Source organism: Aulonocara stuartgranti, assembly GCF_965226115.1.
Source record: "Aulonocara stuartgranti genome assembly, chromosome: 13".
Classification (NCBI taxonomy): domain Eukaryota; kingdom Metazoa; phylum Chordata; class Actinopteri; order Cichliformes; family Cichlidae; genus Aulonocara; species Aulonocara stuartgranti.
The window spans coordinates 34,684,187-34,704,004 of record NC_138949.1 but is presented as its reverse complement, the minus strand read 5'-3'; the positions used below and the strand labels follow the sequence as shown (position 1 = coordinate 34,704,004).

General features: G+C 49.2%; 1 protein-coding gene across 1 annotated transcript in view; it reads right to left on the bottom strand.

Annotated features, from left to right (window-relative positions):
• ppp2r5d (protein phosphatase 2, regulatory subunit B', delta) overlaps nt 1–19,196 on the bottom strand; it is a 37,705-nt gene extending 18,509 nt beyond the window's left edge. Inside the window, exons 1-7 of the mRNA XM_082556558.1 lie at nt 19,052–19,196; nt 15,783–15,872; nt 10,472–10,646; nt 9,806–10,005; nt 9,605–9,715; nt 4,526–4,618; nt 4,307–4,437 (exon numbers count right to left, since the gene is read on the bottom strand). Coding sequence (XP_082412684.1) covers nt 4,307–4,437; nt 4,526–4,618; nt 9,605–9,715; nt 9,806–10,005; nt 10,472–10,646; nt 15,783–15,872; nt 19,052–19,078 — 827 coding nt within the window. The 5' untranslated portion in view covers nt 19,079–19,196. The remainder of the gene's footprint in view (nt 1–4,306; nt 4,438–4,525; nt 4,619–9,604; nt 9,716–9,805; nt 10,006–10,471; nt 10,647–15,782; nt 15,873–19,051) is intronic.
• Between the last annotated feature and the right edge of the window lie 622 nt (nt 19,197–19,818).

Genomic DNA, 19,818 nt, shown 5'->3' with positions numbered 1-19,818 from the left:
CGTCACAGCGACGCGCCGAAGGCTGTCCAAATTACTACCATATCCCAGAATTCATAGCGCGGCCCAGCCAAACTCCAGTTTCCAACAATGGCGGCCGCTACTAAGTTTTAAAATTACTCATACTAATCTTTCTGGGTCACAAAATAAACTTTTAAAATATTTTCAGGCGAGAAAGTAGTTGTGTAAACATCAAATATCTGCTCGGTTTATCAAGATATCCCATATTTGCAAAAGTGCTTCGACGTTTTCAGAGGCGTCTGCTACCCACCAGCTCGACAGCTAGCCGGGAGCTCGAGGGTTACTGATGCGGCCGAGAACGGCACAACTCCCGGCACATCATTTTCAGATCACCGCGGAGTTTCGCTGCTCGGGTTAAACGTAATATATAAGTCACTTAGACAACCTAAAAATGTTATTGTTGGGCTTTTTTCAGTGTTTTGTTTGTTCGTGAGTAAATCGGTTTGGCTGAGATTAAAGTTATTAGATTAGATAAAATAAAACTTTATTAATCCCCCGGGTGGGTTCCTCCTTGGTTTTCACACAGCTGACTAAACGTCAAACAGAAAACTTATTAAACAGAAGTATGAGACAGTCGAGAATTTACACCAGTGTCTGGTTATATTTTAGATAGCAAGAAGCAGACGGCCGAGTTTATTAAACTCCACCGAGACAGCGGTGACGCTAATCAGAACTAGACCGTCCAATTTCACGCCTTTAATTTTTAAAGGCGTGTTTGTGTGTGTGTGTGTGTGTTTATACAATTGCTATTATGTTTGCACTTTATGTGTAATGTTACTGACTGCAAAGATCAGTAAGCTGTGTGTATTTTTTATTTATTAGTTTTATTTATTTAATATTATTTTTTAATTGAATGACTGTCTAGTAGTTCACAGATGTCGAAAAACTGAGTGTGGTAAAGCCACTGATTTTGTTTATGTATATTTCTGCAATCTGCACATTGTACTGACTTTCATTTTAATGTTTACACCAGGGTTCCTTGTCAGCACTTTATGCTCAGATGTTTGTAAGCTAAAAATAAACTATTGTGTATGTTCAAATATACTGTTGTGATTGAAGAAGTTAAATAAAAATGTCAGTCATCAATTCATGCATCACCTCATGTCATCATAACAGAGGTCTGTCTTCCAGGAAAGAACAGTTTAAAATTAATGTAATATAGTATTGGCCATACTATATGATGTATTGCTTGTCTTTGTTTAATAATACAGAAGACAAAGACCTTAAAAAATAATCGCATATCGCATCGCAATCGCAATATTGGGGCAAAAAAAAAATCGCAATTAGATTATTTTCCATAATCGTTCAGCCCTATTTAATGCACATAAAAACAGCTGCTTGTTTAAGTGAAAATAAATGGATGGGTTTTCTTTGCGCTAGTAAAGTTGTGGAGTTGTATTTTGTCTCGCATCAATTATATCATTATCGCAAATTTTCAAATATATATTGTGATAAATATATTTGGCCATATAGCCCTGCGCTAACTGCTACTTCCTGAAACTCATTGATGTCGACTGCACGTGCTCTAAACACGTCCCAGTCTACGTCGTTGAGTGCGTCCTGTAGCGTAGCTTCTGATTGGGCAGACCAATATTTCACCTCCCTTGTGGTTACTTCTTCCCTCCGTATGTTTTGTTTATACTGCGGAATGAGAAAGATGGCATTGTGGTCAGACTTCCCAAAAGCCGGGTGTGAGACAGCTTTGTAGCCCTGCTTGTATGGCGCGTAGCAGTGGTCCAAAATTCGATCCCCCCTCGTCGGACACGAGACATGCTGGTAAACGTTCGGCATGACTTGTCTGAGGTTTGCTTTATTAAAGTCTCCTGCTACAATGAGGGGTCCTTGTTTTGAAGCGAACTCAGCATGTCATGTAATTCGGACAAAGCCATACCTTTGTCCGCTTGCGGTGGGATGTAGACCACCGTGGCGATGATCGAGGTGAACTCACGGGGCAGATAGAAAGGGCGGCACTTAATGCTCAGGAATTCCAGATGTGGGGAGCAGCCGCTGGAAAGAGTAGAAATGCTCCTGGCATCACACCACTTTCACACTCCTCCACCTTTGGTTTTGTTCGACTCTGCCGTTCTGTCCGCGCGGAGCACAAAGAATGAATCCGACGGAGTTACGGCATGGTCCGGCACGGTGAGGGTCAGCCATGTCTCCGTGAAGCACAGAATGCTGCAGTCCCTCATGTCACGTTGGAAGGTGACTATTGCTCTTAGGTTATCGAGCTTGCTCTCCAGGGATTGTAGGTCTTAGAGCGCCGGCCGGTCCCTGACAGGACGGTTTAGTCCATTTGGTTAGAAAAGGGGCAAAAAAATACAGCCAATACAGCAGTGCACGGAAATACGGTCCTCGGTAGTCAAGCTTGCGTGGAAGTCCAAAAGTCATAGTTTTTAAAAGCAGTGATAAAATCTGCAACACTTGAAGGACTAACTATGTGCACACGTCTCACAGAGGATGCTAGCTTTATTGCAGAGCCGGGGCTGAAAACAGGAAACAGCCTGATATAGCCGTGTCACATCCAGGGTTTTCTTGTGTAGGAACACAAAGTCTTTAACCAGCAGTCCACTCTCACAACAAACACGAATCTTAAAAAACAGTTGTATTTTAGTATGAGACCAGTCACCAAAGTCACTGATAAGCTACCCTCTTTAGTAGTCAGTAAACAACCGTACAAAGCACAGGGGAGGAAGAGTTTAACTCCAACCTGCTGCAGCTCGAAAGATCTGCCGAGACCTGACAACACTGAGAACTGGATTTAAATATGGAAGCTATTCCAGCACAGACGTCTGCAGGGACCTACAAACAGAACAGCTGGGTGGAAGAAGCTCGGAAAAATGAGCAGACTCACCAGCATGAAGCCGCGTTGCAGTTAAACGCAGAAAATCCAAGTCCGGGATGGCAAAAAAGTCCCTGAGAAGGAAAGTTTTGTTAGCCAGCGATCTAGCATTCAACAGAGCCATTCGGATCTTTGCACGCTGAGGCCGCGTCCCGTTCCAGCAGGCCACCTCCACAATCGCACATCCCCCGCCATGTGTGGGATGCTCCGTGACGGCTGGTGAAGCAATTGGCCTTAATTCCACAGACAGTCCAACAGTTTCCAAGTGTCGAAAACCCATCACCCCGAGAGCGATGATCAGACGTTTCAGGTGAGTTCTGACCCGCACGGGCACACCTCCCTGCTCCTCGTCTGGCATCTTCTGGGGAGAGGAACGCTGAGTAACCAGGGTAGATTCCCACGTACATACGGCTGCGTTGATTGGTAAGTTGTTGGATCATCTTGGTCACTGTCAAACTGGGATTTAGACATGTTTTGTGATCATAGGTGGTTACAGCATCTGGACCGAAGACAACCAAAAACAGGACAACTGCACAGCACACAGAGCAGCTGCAGCTCACTTTGCTCTAATCTCTTCTCCGAGGATCACATTCAATCAAACAGCCCAAAGCTCGGTCCTCCAGCTGTGTCTGTATATCACAAACACATGAACCTGGGATAAAGTTTTAATCTCAGTGACAGCCATGCTCCTTTGGCTCTGGCTCACAGGAAAAACCCAGTAATGTATGAAAGTGTGGACTTGGTGCAGCCAAATATCCCAGAATGCATTTTGTCCAAAAGAAAAAAGCGGCAAAGGCGGAGGAGAGTGGCTAAAAGGTTCGAAACATGACTGTTTCTGTGACACAAAGTAAACCTTTAAGATATTTTAAGCGAGAATGTAGCTGTAACCTTCGGATATCTGGGAACATTTTGCCCGGGAACAAAAACAGATGTTAATACGTGGAGATCTTGAAGGCTGCTCCAACAATGATCAGATTATAGTTTAAACATTTGTTCAGTTCTCTTCCAAACACTAGCAGCTCTCTGTTGTAGGTTTTGAGTGTTTACTAAAATAAAAATAAAAGTGTTCTAACATCCCTCCTGTTTGTTTTTATTCAGGCATACATGTGTACTATGTTTATTAAGAGAGATGAAGCTTGTGTTTCTGTCATGTAGTGATTGTGTTTAACTGTATGAAGCTTATTAGACATTATGAAACAGATAACACGTAAAAGTGAATTTTGCCTAAGTACTTTAAAAAAGTATATTTTTTGTTTCTTAAAGAAATCTACTACATCATGTGGAATTGTTTTATGTCTCGTGTCATTCTGTATTGCAAATATTGTCGAACAATTGCACCGTGTTCACAGGAAGTCTGGACTCCGGTGTGAAATTACAAAGTACGGACCTGCGTACTTCAGTATTGACAAACAGCCCGTGGCTCTGTCCGAGTGTGTGGACTCTAACCTGTAGAAGATGTTGTTGATCTGGCGACGGATGTAGGCGCGGAGGCCAAGGAACTTGCCGTAGATCCGGTGCAGGATGGTCTTCAGGAAGTCTCTCTCTCGGGGATCCTCGCTGTCAAACAGCTCCAGCAGCTTCAACACAATTCAACGAGTCAGAGGTCCACAGGTCACACCTGCCACACCTGAACTCTGACACCAACACTAACAGCTGACGTCTTACCAACAGTACAAACTTTTGGTCGATGTATTTTTTGGCGATGTTCGGCTGGAAGTCCGGAGACTCCAGGAAGCGAAGGAAGAACTCATACACAAGCTGTGAACACACACACACACACACACACACACACACACACACACACACACACACACACACACACGTGTTGGTCTTTGGACAAAAACAGGTCATGTTCTGACAGGTGCAGCTTTGGCAAAGACCAGGATGTTCAGCCTTACAGCAGGAATAAACATGATCACAGCTAATGTAAAAACTGATCATTTCACCACTCTTTTTTTTGGGGGGGGGGGGGCTTTTGGGTGGATGGGGACACAGGAGGCTGTAGCTCCTTAGCCATCTGTGAAGGTTCTCAGTCATCCAGGTCATCGTAGTCCAAGGAGCTTGGGGGGAAAAGCATCTTGACTTCTTTAAGTTTCATCTGAGAAACTTCTTCAGTTCTTTGGTCAAATGGTGGAGGGTCACAGGTTAAAGCCCTGTGGGAGTGTCCCCCCCAAGAGGGTCGCTGACCCCCTATGAATCCTGTGCCTAATCACACGAGCCAAGGTGTGAACAGGTGTGGGTCACAATCAGCCACATTTTCAGGTGAACCTTGGGCTGGGCTATATCATACCGTTCATGGTAATACCGGTGTAATTTTGGGCAACGATAGGAAAATCAAATATGGCGATAGAATATGGGTAAAACGCACATGCGCAGTGCCTTTGTTTACATACGCACATGGCAGTGACGCAGAATGAGAAGAGCGAGAGCGGATCGTTGAATGAAACGGATGAACCAGAACTGGTTTGTAAAAATGCTGCAACTTCAGTGGTGTGGAACTGGTTTAGCTTTCATCCGTCACATATATACAACAAAGCACTATTTTTGGTAGAGCATGCTAGCGGGCCGTCGTTATTACCGTGTTGTTTGGAAAATATGGCGCACTTAAAATCAATCCTGGTGGACTTGGTTCTATGGTAGGTCTTAAAGGGTTAAGTGAAAATACACTGATGGGTTTTTTGCACTAATAAAGTTGTGGAATTGTAAAGTATTTTGTCTAGTGTCAATTATATCGTCAGTTATATCCATCCATCCATCTTCATCCGCTTTATCTGAGACTGGGTCGCGGGGGCAGCAGCCTAAGCAAAGAGGCCCAGACCTCCCTCTCCCCAGCCACCTCCTCCAGCTTATCCGGGGGAACACCAAGGCGTTCCCAGGCCAGCCGAGAGATATAATCTCTCCAGCGTGTCCTGGGTCTGCCCCGGGGCCTCCTCCCGGTGGGACATGCCTGGAACACCTCACCCAGGAGGCGCCCAGGGGGCATCCTTGTCAGATGCCCGAACCACCTCAGCTGACTCCTTTTGATGTGGAGCAGCAGCTGCTCTACTCTGAGCCCCTCCCGGATGGCCGAACTTCTCACCCTATCTCTAAGGGAGAGGCCAGCCACCCTTCGGAGGAAGCTCATTTCTGCCGCTTGTATCCGCGATCTCGTTCTTTCGGTCACTACCCACAGTGATGGCCATAGGTGAGGGTAGGGAAGTAGATCGACCGGTAAATTGAGAGCTTCACTTTTACACTCAGCTCCCTCTTCACCACGACGGACCGGTGCAGCGTCCGCATTACTGCAGCTGCAGCCCCAATCCGTCTGTCGATCTCCGGCTCCCTTCTCCCATCACTCGCGAACAAGACCCCGAGATACTTGAACTCCTCCACTTGGGGCAGGAACTCATCCCCAACCCGGAGTGGGCACTCCACCCTTTTCCGGCTGAGAACCATGGCCTCAGATTTGGAGGTGCTGATCCTCATTCCCGCTGCTTCACACTCGGCTGCGAACCGTTCCAGTGCGAGCTGGAGGCCCTCACCCGATGAAGCCAACAGAACCACATCATCCGCAAAAATCAGAGATGAGATTCTGAGGCCACCAAAGCGAAAGCCCTCCGCCACTTGGCTGCGCCTAGAAATCCTGTCCATAAAAATTATGAACAGAACCTGAGACAAAGGGCAGCCCTGGCGGAGCCCATCACCCACCGGGAACGAGTCCGACTTATTGCCGGCAATGCGAACAAAGCTCTTGCAACGGTTGTATAGGGATCGAATGGCCCGTAGCAATGGGCCAGACACCCCATACTCCCGCAACACCTCCCACAGGAAACCCCGAGGGACACGGTCGAATGCCTTCTCCAAATCCACAAAACACATGTAGACTGGTTGGGCAAACTCCCATGCACCCTCAAGTATCCTGGAGAGGATAAAGAGCTGGTCCAGTGTTCCGCGACCAGGACGAAAACCGCATTGTTCCTCCTGTATCCGAGGTTCGACTAGCGGACGAACTCTCCTTTCCAGCACCCTGGCATAGACTTTCCCACGGAGGCTGAGGAGTGTGATCCTCCTGTAGTTGGAACACACCCTCCGGTCCCCCTTCTTAAAGATGGGGACCACCACCCCGGTCTGCCAGTCCACATGTACTGCCCCTGATCTCCACGCAACATTGCAGAGGCGTGTCAACCAGGAAAGCCCTACAACGTCCAGAGCCTTCAGGAACTCGGGGCGGACCTCATCAACACCAGGGGCTCTGCCACCAAGGAGTTGTTTAACTGCCTCAGTGACCTCGCCCCCGGAAATTGGCGGGTCATTCCCCTCATCCCCAGACTCTGCTTCCTCCTCGGAAGACGTGTCAGTGGGATTAAGGAGGTCCTCGAAGTATTCCTTCCACCGCCTGACAATTTTCTCAGTTGACGTCGGCAGCGCTCCGCCAGCACTATACACAGTGCAGGTAGAGAGCACCGCTTTCCCCTCCTGAGACGCCTGACGGTTTGCCAGAATCTCTTTGAGGCAGTCCGAAAGTCTTTTTCCATGGCCTCTCCGAACCGAGAGGCCACACCCGAGTTTTTGCTTCAGCCACTGCCTGAGCCGCATTCCGCTTGGCCTGTCGATACCTGTCGGCTGCCTCCGGAGTCCCACAGGCTAACCAAGCCCGATAGGACTCCTTCTTCAGCCTGGTGGCTCCCTACACCTCTGGTGTCCACCATTTGGTTCGGGGATTACCACCACAGCAGGCACCAACCACCTTGCGGCCGCAGCTCAATGCAGCAGCTTCGGCAATGGAGACGCTGAACATGGTCCATTCGGACTCAATGTCCCCAGTCTCCCTCGGAATGCTGTTGAAGCTCTGCCGGAGGTGTGCGTTGAAGATCTCGCGGACCGGGGCCTCTGCTAGACGTTCCCAGCACACCCTCACTACGCGTTTAGGTGCACCAGGTCTGTCCAGCATCCTCCCCCGCCACCTGATCCAACTCACCACCAGGTGGTGATCAGTTGACAGCTCAGCCCCTCTCTTTACCCGAGTGTCCAGAACATATGGTCGTAGGTCTGGTGATACGATTACAAAAATCGATCATCGACCTACGGCCTAGAGCGTCCTGGTGCCACGTGCACTTATGGACACTCTTATGTTCGAACAGGGTGTTCGTTATGGCCAAACTGTGATTAGCACAGAAGTCCAATAACAAAGCACCGCTTGGGTTCAGATCAGGGAGGCCGTTCCTCTCAATCACGCCCCTCCAGGTCTCGTTGTCGTTACCCATGTGAGCATTGAAGTCTCCCAGCAGGACAACAGAGTCTCCAGGTGGAGCACCTTCCAGCACCTCCCCAGGGACTCTAAGAAGGCTGGGTACTCCGAACTGCCACTCGGCTCATAAGCACAGATGAAAGTCAGGACCCGTTCCCCGACCCTAAGGTGCAGGGAACAAACCCTCTCGTCCACCGGGAAAAACCCCAACGTACCGGCAGCAAGCCGAGGGGATATTAGAATACCCACTCCAGCCCGCCGCCTCTCACCAGGGGCAACTCCAGACTGAGACAGAGTCCAGCCCCTCTCCAGGAGACTGGTTCCAGAGCCCAAGCCATGCGTAGAGGTGAGCCCGACTATATCTAGCCGGTACCTCTCAACCTCACGCACTAACTCAGGCTCCTTCCCCACCAGAGAGGTGACATTCCATGTCCCTATTGCCAGTCGGGGGTCACACAATGCACCCGACCCCTATGGCGCCTCCTGCGGGTGGTGGGCCTGCGGGAGGATTGGCCCATGTCTCCTCTTCGGGCTGTGCCCGGCCGGGCCCCATGGACTAAGGCCCGGCCACCAGACGCTCGCCCTCGGGCACCCTCCCCGGGCCTGGCTCCAGGGCAGGGCCCCGGTAACCCTATCCCGGGCAGGGTAAACTGTTCCCTCGATATTCTTTTCATAAGGGTCTTCTGAATCGCTCTTTGTCTGGTCCCTCACCCAGGACCAATTTGCCATGGGAGACCCTACCAGGGCGCAAAAGCCCCCAGAAAACATAGCCCCTGAATCCCTGGGACACACAAACCCCTCCACCACGTTAAGGTAGCGATTCAAGGAGGAGCGTCAGTTATATCGTTACGCAAATTTTCAAATGTATATTGTGATAAATATTTTTGGTCATATCACCCTGCTCTAGGTGAACCCACTGTGAAACCTGGCCCCACCCTATCATGTGATTTCCTGAGGTCAGATGGCCCAGGATGTGAGTGGGCATTAAGTTATCTGGGAAGGATCTCAAAACTGGATTATAGATGGCAGAAAGTTGGTGTCGTAAGCCCCGCCCTCTTTTCAAAGATGGACATTCACAGTGAACATAGATGCTTCTTTCACTCCTCTTTCAAACCATCTGTCTTCTCTGTCCTACATGTGGACATTGGTGTCCTCAGAGTGACCGTGTTTATGAACTGTCTGGTGTCTCCAGTGTAGAGGTCCTCTCTGCACAGCTATGTTGTTGAGTGTGTGTCTGGGTCTGAGCTGGAACACTGTGCAGTGTCACTGACTGTGTTTATGGTCTGCTCACTGCTTCCTGCGTGGATTAGCTTAAGAAATCAGAGCAGCGTCCAGAGAGGAAGTAATGTTTACCAAGCTCATGTGTCTATGGTTCCCTCTCCTTCTCTTCTTCTGTGGTTCCATGTGATGCCTGGCTCTCGTTTTCTGAGGTTTCTAAGTGTCTGCTGATGGTTCTAGTTTTTAGCATTAGCTCACAAATGCCACAAACACTGCATCTTTTAACAGACAGGAAGTACCTGCAGGTGAGGCCACGCCGCCTCCAACGTGGGCTCGTCCTCCTCAGGGTCAAACTCTGCTCCGGTCGGGTTGGAGGACGGAGGAAGAGTCCGGAACACGTTGACTGAAAACTGAACAAAAAAAGAAAAGAAAATTATTTTTTTTAATTACAGAGTAACAAACCAGAAGTAGTTCTTCTGTGGTGGAGACCATTCTCTCACCATGATGACGGCCTCGGGGTAGATGCACTCAGTCACCACTTCACTGTTGTGCGTGATGTACTCCACCATCTCATTAAGCCCCGCCCTTTTCACCTCCTTATACTTGAGGTCGCTGAGGGGGTCGCTGATGAAGTCGAAGAGCACGCAGCACTGACGCAGCTTCTGCACGAATAGATCCTCTCGCTCTATCGGTGGTGCGTCTGAGAGGGGAGGAGTCAAAAACAACCACACAACACACAGTGGTGGTGACATCATCAGTGATCTCACCAAATGTGATGAAGGTCCAGCCAACCAGAACCACCGACTGATGAAGCACATGCGCTACCATTGACATGCTTTACAGCCAATCACCTGGTTCTATTTACAGCCAGAGAATTCTACTGCTGCAGTCAGCTGATTCTACTGTCAGTTGATTCTACTGTCAGCCGATTCTACTGCTGCAGTCAGCTGATTCTACTGTCGGCTGATTCTACTGTCGGCTGATTCTACTGTAAATGGTTCCACTGCCGCTGTCAGCTGATTCCACTGCTGCAGTCAGCAGATTCCACTGCTGCAGTCAGCTGAGACCCCTCCTGCAGCAGGTTTGAGTGACACTACCAGGTTTAGTTCTGGTTCAAGATGAGTTTAACTTGGGTTTGCATTATGTTTAAGCTGGAACTGTGTTACCTTTGAGGGCGGGCAGCTTCTGTAACTCTCTATTTTTGGTCAGGCTGAAGCGGGACGAGCTCTGGCGGCGCTCTTTCTTCACCAGCTGAGGACCTCCGGAGTATTTGATCTTGTTGAGTTGGGTGGGAGGCGGCGTGCTGTTACTGGGACGCTTACTGCCGCTCTGCTGCTGGGACTGATAACACACGCACAGGTTATAAAACAGGTTTCAGAGGAAACAGCGAGCCGATATTTAATTATCCGTTTGTGTCGCTGATGTTAATGAACAAACACCAGCCATTCAATATCTGACTTGAATCTATGGCACTTCCCGTTCTGGACCTCTGTGCTGTATTGATCAACTATCAATACCAGTTATTTTCAGGTTAGCTGCAGTGGAGTAAGAACCTGCAGCAGCCGCTCACTAAATCAGAGTGATGAAAAGGTGCACACAGGTGAGAGTCACAGAGGCTTCATGGAGACAGAATCAGAAGAGTTGTGTTGCTCTGAACAGACTGGTTCTTAAACACTCCCTGAGTGTGCGGTTTCTATATAACACTCACAATGCAGCTCCGAGTTCAGCATCCTGCTCAAGGCCACTGTGGCACAGACTGGTGCAGCCAGGGATCAAACCACCAACCTTCTGATTATCAGATGACCTGCTGTACCTGCTCCCCTGAATGAGCCTCTGAGGGCCGTTTGATACCACGTGTCTACATCATGGTACTGATGGGTGGCGTGTGGTGGCGAGGAATGTCTCAGAATCAGAAGACTTTACTTATCCCCAAGGGGCAATTAACCAACAACAGTGCAGCATAACGTTGAAGATAAGGACAATAAGAACAGGCAATAAGAGTGAAATAATAAATACATAGAATATACAGTATATACAGTTTTACAATTACACAGTTTTAAAATTAAAGTGACTAAAAGTGAATGAAGTGTCGGTAGAATAAGAAGAGTGTAGTTTCTGTTGTGGGAAATGTTCTTATCTGCTGGAGTTAAAAAGCAGAGTGGCTGTGGGGACAAAGGTGGCGCTCCTCCTCCTCTCAGTCCTGCAGGAAATGCAGCGGAGGCGTCGCCCAGAGGGGAGCCATTGAAATGCGGGGTGAAGAATGTGAGAGGGGTCGTTGATGATTTTGGCTGCCTGTCTAAGGACCTGTTGGCTGAAAACCTGCCAGAGTTCCAATGACAGGCCAATGACTGTAGAGCACACTGATGCAGTGTGCTGCAGTCTGTTCCTGTATGAAGGCTGAGGGAGGGGAACCAGCAGCTGATGGAGGTCATGATGCTTTCCAGGAAGGCATCGTAAAAAGTCAACATGATGGGGGTGCTGACTCCAAAGGAGTTGAGTTTCCTAAGGAGGTATAGCTGTTGGTGGCATCTCCTCTGTGTTGGCAGAGAATTTCAGGAGGTTGTCAAAGATGGTTCCCAGGTATTTGTACTCCTCAACTACCGCCACTGGTTTCCTGTGGATGGTGGTGGTGACTGAAGCAGCCAGATCCCTCTGCCTACTGGAGAAGGTCACCACCATCTCTTTGGTTTTGCTCACCTTCAGTTCAAGTTTGGAGCTGTCACACCACTCTACAAACTCCTGCAGAGCAGGCCCGTGGTGCTGTGAGGGCCTGACAGCAGTGACAGGAGAACTGTGTCGTCAGCATATTTAACCAGTTGCTCTTACGATGTGCTGTTTTATGATCTTCTCCATGGCCTTCATCACCAGGGAGGTGAGGGCCACAGGATGAAGATCATTCAGAGACTTTGTGTTGTTTCTTTTGGGGATGAGGATGACTGGAGTGTTTCCACAGCTGGGGGACGGTGTGACTGTCGACTGAGGGTTGAAATAGAGTCCAGAACACAGTTCCTAGTTGCCCTGCACAGTGCCTCACAACTCGACTGCTGATGTTGTCAGGGCCGCTTGAGCTCCTCTCCCTCGTCCTCCTGAGGGCTCTCACCACGTCCTCAGTCCTGAAGGTGAGTGCAGAGCTGCCAGGTTTGACTGAGGATCTGGACTCCTCAAGCTGGGTGATGTTGTCCGTCTCAAACCTGGTGTAGAAAGCGTTGAGGTCGTCAGGGAGGGAGGAGGGGTTGCTGCCCTCCACCTGGATGGTTCTGGGGGTGGTGACCGCAGCGTTCACAGAGGCCATGGTTTTGAGGCCCTGCCAGGCTGAGCGGAGGTCCCCTGTGGTGAATTTGGTTTCAACTGTGTTTTTATACTCCAGTTACAGTTTTTATGGCCTCTTGACCTCCCCGTCGACCTCCGGGGCGATCGTGGCTCAAGAGTTAGGAGTTCGCCTTGTAATCGGAAGGTTGCCGGTCTGAGCCCCGGCTCGGACAGTCGTTGTCGTTGTGTCCTTGGGCAAGACACTTCACCCGTAGCCTACTGGTGGTGATCAGAGGGCTCGGTGGTGCCAGTGTCCGGCCGCCTCGCCTCTATCAGTGCGCCCCAGGGTGGCTGTGGCTACAATGTAGCTGCCATCACCAGTGTGACTGGATATGTAAAGCGCTTTGGGGTCCTTAGGGACTAGTAAAAGCGCTATATAAATACAGGCCATTTACCATTTTTAATCCAGAGCAGAGCCGGTGAAGAAAATCCTCTTTTTTTTAATGAAAGGATTTCCTTGAGCTCGTTGGTGATGCAGGGTTTGTTGTTGGGGTAGATGGAGACTGTTTTTGAGGACACAGAAGGAGATGTATGATGTCACCGTGTTGACTTGATTGTCGATGTCATCAGAGGGAGACAGAAGGCTGCCCCAGTCAGTGGCTTCGAAACATCCTTGTAGGGTGAGGATACTTTCCTCTGTCCGCTGCTTGATGTTTTGGTGACCTTTCTAATCCTCTTGATGACTGGGGTGTGAGCAGGGGCCAGCAGGATGGTGTGGTGGTCTGCTGAGCCGAGAGGGCGGAGGAGTGGAGCTTTAAATGAATCTGGTACAGAGCCGTAGCATTTATCCAGAGTCTTCCCCTGACGTGTGCTGCATGAAACATACTGTTGGTATCCTTTAAGCGACTTGTCAGGGGAGCAGTGGTTGAAATCACCCAGGATGAACTTGGGAGAGTCCGTTGATAACTGCTCCAGTTTGTACAGAGTGTTGGTGAAGTACTCTGTGGCTTTGGCTGCATCAGCTTAGGGGTGGATGTAAACCAGGATGATGAAAAGCTGTGGGAATTCTCTGGGGAGGTGGTAGGGGCGCAGGGAAACAGCCAGAGCTCGATGTCTGTCGTGCACAGCTTCTCCCTCAGTGACTGTAGAGCACCAGCTGTTGTTTACATACAGACGCACGCCGCCACAATGTTGCTTCGCGGTCTCTGTCCAGACGAAGAGGTGGTGAAAAGCCATCAATGTGCAGCGCGCTGTTGTCGTCGCTGTTGTTTAACCACGATTCTGTGAATGCCGGAACGGAGGCAGTTCTGTACCCATGCAGGTGATTGACGCAGGCTTGCAGCTCGTCCAGCTTGGAGCGGCGAGACCGCACATTAGCGAGGATAATGGACGGGAGCGCTCGTTGTTTGTGTGTCTCCCTCTTTAGTCTGGCTCTCACCCCACTCTTCTTTTATCCCCTCCTGGTTACCTTGTTATTGTGAGTTTTTCGATTTCCGTGTCCACGGAGTATTTCCTCGGGGAAGTAGTCCGTGGAAGCGGGCCTTGGGGTCATGTCGAAGTGTTGGAAACAAAAATTAGGAAAAGGATACAAATATACCAAGTAGACAGCAAAAAACAACAACGAAAAGAGCATTCAAGTTAGAAAAAGAACCCAAAACTGCTCAGCCTCTGATGACGTTTTGTGTCAACAAGGACTCACATTAAAAACTGTTTCCTTCACGAGGCAACAAAACCTCTTTGTGATGGTACAGTGAAGACCCTGATAGCAGGAAGATGTTGTAGTAGCCACGCCCAAAGCCACAGCCTGGGTTTTGCATAACCAATGGCTTATTGAGACAGTGTTTCCACCCATCACAGTTAGGGATGTACACGGAGACGGAAAGTTGGTTCTTTACGGCATGGAAATTGCCGGAAGTTGATGCTGTTGTGTTAATAACAGAGAAAACCCAACGATTATGTGACCCTCTGTAAGCGAGCGCTTTGGTGCCAGTGGAAAGAAAAAACTTTTAACAGGAAGAAACCTCCAGGCTCAGGGAGGGGCGGGGCCATCTGAGAAACCGGTTAGGGTGAGGGGAGGAAGACAAGATAAAGACATGATGTGGAAGAGAGACAGAGATTAATAATGACTAATGATTCAGTGCACATCATTTTCAAACCCTCCGTGGTCTTCACTACTCAGGTTAACCATGATTTATGAGTCACTCGGATAACTTAAAAATGTTGTTGTTTGGCTTTTTTCAGTGTTTGATTTGTTCCTGAGTAAATCGGTTTGGCTGAGATTAAAGTTATAGTTTTCACACAGCTGAAAAAACGTCAAACAGAAAACTGATTAAACAGAAGTGTGAGACAGCCGAGAGTTTACGCCAGCAAGGAGCAGACGGACGAGTTTATTAAACTCCACCGAGACAGCCGGGACGTTAATCTGAAGTCACATTTCACAGCCTCGCACTTCCGGCCTTCGGAGGACCCGGCCCACCAGGCACGTGCAGAGGGGGGGCTAGAGGGGCTTGAGCACCCGCCCCTTTAAACCTCTGCACGGCCCTGCGGCCCACGTAGACCGAGAAGGCCAGGTCCTCAGGAGGATGCGGCCCCTGAATTTGGACACAGCTGCAGTGTCTGTCTCCTGAATCCAAACTGGCAGCTGCTTCCACAGAATAGGGGCCTGAAAACTGAAGGCAGGCTTTGACTTCACACAACCTGATGAAGCTGCTGTATTTTAACCCTCTGTCTGTTTCTGGGGTGGCTGTAGCTCAGGTGGCAGAGCAGGTCAGCCACTAATCAGAAGGTCGCTGGTTCGATCCCAGGCTGCCTCCTGGCTGCATGCCAAATATCCTTGGGCAAGATACCAACCCCATGTTTGCCTACTGGTGGTGGTCAGAGCGCCCAGTGTCCGGCAGCCTCGCCTCTGTCAGTGCGCCCCAGGGCAGCTGTGGCTACAATGTAGCTTGCCATCGCCAGTGTGTGAATGTGTGTGTGAATGGGTGAATGACTGAATGTAGTGTGAAGCGCTTTGGGGTCCTTAGGGACTAGAAAAGCGCTATACAAATGCAGGCCATTTACCATTTCTAGCAGGGATACCTGCAGCCTGCAGGGGGAGTACTTGAGTATATTTACTTTCACCTTTATTACTCTGCATATAATCACTACAGGCAGAGCTTCAGCTCGACTTTTTAAAGTGGAACCTTTCATATCAGCTCCTCGCTGCCATGTGACCAAATCGGCACTCACCTCATCCGAGTTCTCCAGGGTCACATCCTTCCCGCCGCCACCGTTGCTGCTGCTGTTCTTCGTGCTGCTTTTGGCAGATTTGGTCGTTTCCTGTTCCCACACAGAGAAAAACATAAATCAGCTGATCTTGTTTTGATTTTTGTGAGAACAAACTCACACCAGAGCCGAGGAAAATCAGCTGAGCTGAAACATGAAACGTTTACTGAGCACCGAGGAAGAGGAGGAAGCGTCACAGCCCAACATTTTTGTTTCTATTCTGCATCAGTGTCAGCCCGGCGGGGGTTATGGCGTGATGATGTAACCCGCTCTCTGGCAGGTAGCTCCATGCCCTCCTGGGTTTTAAATGCACCTTAGAACACATATGCATCAACACTACAATGAGCAGGCGGAGGGAGGTTTGGAGTCTTCTCTCACCCCCATTCTCTGCGACCTGCTGGAGCGGGGGGGGGCTAGGAGGAGGAGTTGGCCGAGAGAGCAGAGGGAGCTTTGAGCGGCTCACACAGACCTTATTGTGAAAGTCTATCTGGAATGATTTTGTGAAGTTGGAAAACTAAAGTAAAAATATGGAGGAGCTGTTGTGATTTCACTGTCAGTGCGCTAAAGTTCCCACCTCCCTGATGATAAACCTTGCCTGTGACACATGCGCTTCGTACAGTAATACGTAAAAAGACTGAAAGTCATAAAAACAAATCAAACACGGCACAGTGAGCCGAGTAACTCGCCCTGGAACCTGAAGTAGGATCAAAAGGTCAAAATAAGCACTCCGAAAGCGTGAAGCCTGTGCTGCTGCTCTGGTTCACTCGGAGGAGAAGCGCTGGTTGGCGTTTATCGAGTCTTAGCGTACACGTCGGAAACTCTGATTGGCCAGCATTTCTTTAGGATGGGTCACGTGACTGCTGCCTGGAAGAAAGCATTTATTATTTTTAACATCCCGGCTGAGCGTGACACACACAGAGCGTCCAATAAAGAGGACGTGGCTGTGATTGGTTGGGACTCGAGCAGAAGTCCCTCCCACATGCGCCTTCCGACTGGGGTCTGGGGTCTCCTCCTTTTCTCACCACAGAGAAAACTGCACCCACCCTGTCATCCACTCATCTCCCAGACTACACAAGACAACAGATGCCCAGGCTGAGTTCTCCCTCCACCTCTCCTGTATCTCCCCCTCCTGCAGAGTGAGTTCCTGAAGAAAGGAGACGGGTTGGGTGGACTGCCCCGGGCTCTGTGGGGCCGGGTGGTGCTGCTGAACTGGGCCCCGGTCCGGATGGGCCTGGGCCCCCTTTCCCTGGCGGGTCGCGGAGTATGGGGGTGCCTACTGGGGTCAGTGGGGGAGCTTCCTTCCTTCCCTCCCCATCTCCAGCTGCCTCCCTCTTCCCGCTCCACCACAATCACCCACAAATGCAGGGCCTTGGAGTAGGGGTGTGTCACCAGGGTGCAGGGGAGGCATCCCCCCTCCCTCTGTCCCCTTCTGGCTGCCTCTGCCTCAATGTTATCCCACAACTTAGACATTCACATTACTCACACTCTCATTACACATACATATAGGATCTTGGGGGTGGGCACGCTACACGGCATCCAAATTACCATCAGGGTGTACACCCCACCCCTAGCGTCGTTGCCCACCTCTCAATTTTAAATACACGTAGACATTGAGGGCTAGCAGGAGGGACCATGTGCTTACCTGCTGCAGGTGTGCTCCCACAGGTGAACCCTCTCACCTGCAGAGCGATCCTTCATTCTCATTGCACATATTTAACACGCGATCTCAGCCGTGTTTGTCACAACAGCCATGTGCGCGTCACCACAGCGTGAGGACGTCTGCAGGCATGTCACCCGAAGACAGGAAATCAGCACCGAGCCAAACCCTTTCAGCTTAAAAGTAGCTGATCTCTGCCTAAGTTTGATTTATTATCATCATCATCTTTTTAAATGATTTTCCATTTTTTAGTCTTCTAATATTTACTTTTTAGAAAGTCATTATTTTTCATTAGGTTTTGTGCATCTTAGAGTTTTTATTTGGTTTTATATATTTACATGATTCTGATTTTAAAGCTGTATATTTATGTTTTGGATGTCAAATTCTGATTTTCTATGTTTCCAATTGTTTTATGATGTTTTTTTCCCTCTAAATATATTTATATTTTTATACGTATATATGTACACTTTTCTGTTTTCATCTTTCTTTCTTTTTAATTTAAATGATAATTTACGTTTTAAGTTTTTTGTATGATTTATAGAGCGAGTCGTTTACATTACATAGATGTGACTTCGAACCTCCTTTTTTAAAAATTATTTTCAGTTTAAATAAAGAATAAAAATTCGGACATCAGAAGCAGCCGATTAATCAGTGAGTCACAGAGAGAAGATCATCAATAATCAATAACTGTGGCCGTTACTTATCAGCAGTTTTTGGTTTTCTTGCTGCTCCATTCAAGTTTACAGACTAAACAAATAATCGATAACAATCCGCTGAACCGAACACAAGTGCTGGCTTATAAACATCAAATCAAATCAAATCACTTTTATTGTCACATCACATGTGCAGGTACATTGGTACAGCACATGCGAGTGAAATTCTTGTGTGCGAGCTTCACAAGCAACAGAGTTGTGCAAAATACAATAACATAAACAGGAAAAATATACAAATGGCTAAATCTGAAACTAATAAATATATGTACAATATATAATAGTATATGCAACAAAAAAACATTACGATCAATGACTGATCAGCCCTGAGCGCTGCATCATTAAACAAATCGCTTTAATCCGGTATTTATATGGGTGTGTGAGGTGGACTCAGACTGCGCTGTGAGCCAAGGAATCGCAGCATCCAGCGGGACATCTACCGGTCATCGTGTGGTCTCAGTTAACGGCTAACCGCTGTTAGCGCCTCAGACGCTCTTCTTCAGCCGAGCCCTGCATCAATAATTCAGGCACAGCCAGCGACTCTTCCCGGAGCTCCGGCAACAGAACACGGCTAATCACGGCGGCCAGCTCCACGCTAATATCCCTGCTAAGTGTCCGCTCAAACACTCAGCAGGTGTGCGGTTAAACGAAGCGTGTCCGCGGCGGGCGCCGAGCACAGACTCGCGGCTAGCCGTTAGCTTAGCGGTCCTCTCCTAGCTGGGCCCCAGCTAACAGCTAGCAGGTGAGCTAGCCATTAGCTCGGTGAAATAAAACGGCTGAAGTCTCCAGCAGCAGAAAAAAAAACACCCGCCACACCGGATCTCAGTGGAAAAATGCCCCGGGCACGCCAGTGACGCGGATATTACCTTTTCCTTCTTGGTTTTGTTAGGCATCTTGACCGCGTTGCGGGGCTTTTCCACGGAGATTCCCTGATGTTCCTCCCCGGGACTCAGACGCTGTCACTCGGTCTGTCTCAGCTCCCTGCGCCCTTTCCCGAGCCGCCCAATCCGATTGGCTGCCAGCGTGGACGTCTGCCTAGTGATATATGGAGTGATTTTTTTTGATTGGCTGAGTTTGAGTATAACGGTGGGGGTGAGGCTGCAGGGAGGTGAGGAAGAACTGGATTCTTCCCCAGCAACAAAACACCTTCAACCTGATGATACTGAGCTCCGAGGACCGGAGAGAGCCAGAGAATCGCCAAAACCACCCGAGTCCCCCGTCTGTCCCCGGAGCAGCGGCAGCAACATGTTATAATCACACAGACAGGAGCCCGAAGCTCAAAGTTCCAGCTGCACCCACTCACAGAATCAGAACCCATCTCAGCACCTGAAATCATACTTCTGATTCTTCAACATGAATTTGTTGCAGCAACGTGCCTAACCGGGGGAAGACCTCAGGGGAGACCTCAAACCCCTTCATCTGGTCTGGGAGCGCCTCAGATTCCACAGGAGGGCCCGGAGGTGTCGCTGAGGAGGAGAACATCTGGAGTCCCTGCTCAACCTGCTGCCACCAACATCAGCGGAGGATAAAGGATGATGAGTGATGGGTGGATGATGGGTCGGTGGATGGAGGCAGCAACATGTTTGAATTAAGCAGCTCCAGATGTTTTCAGCTGTGCGCTGCAGGCAGTTTT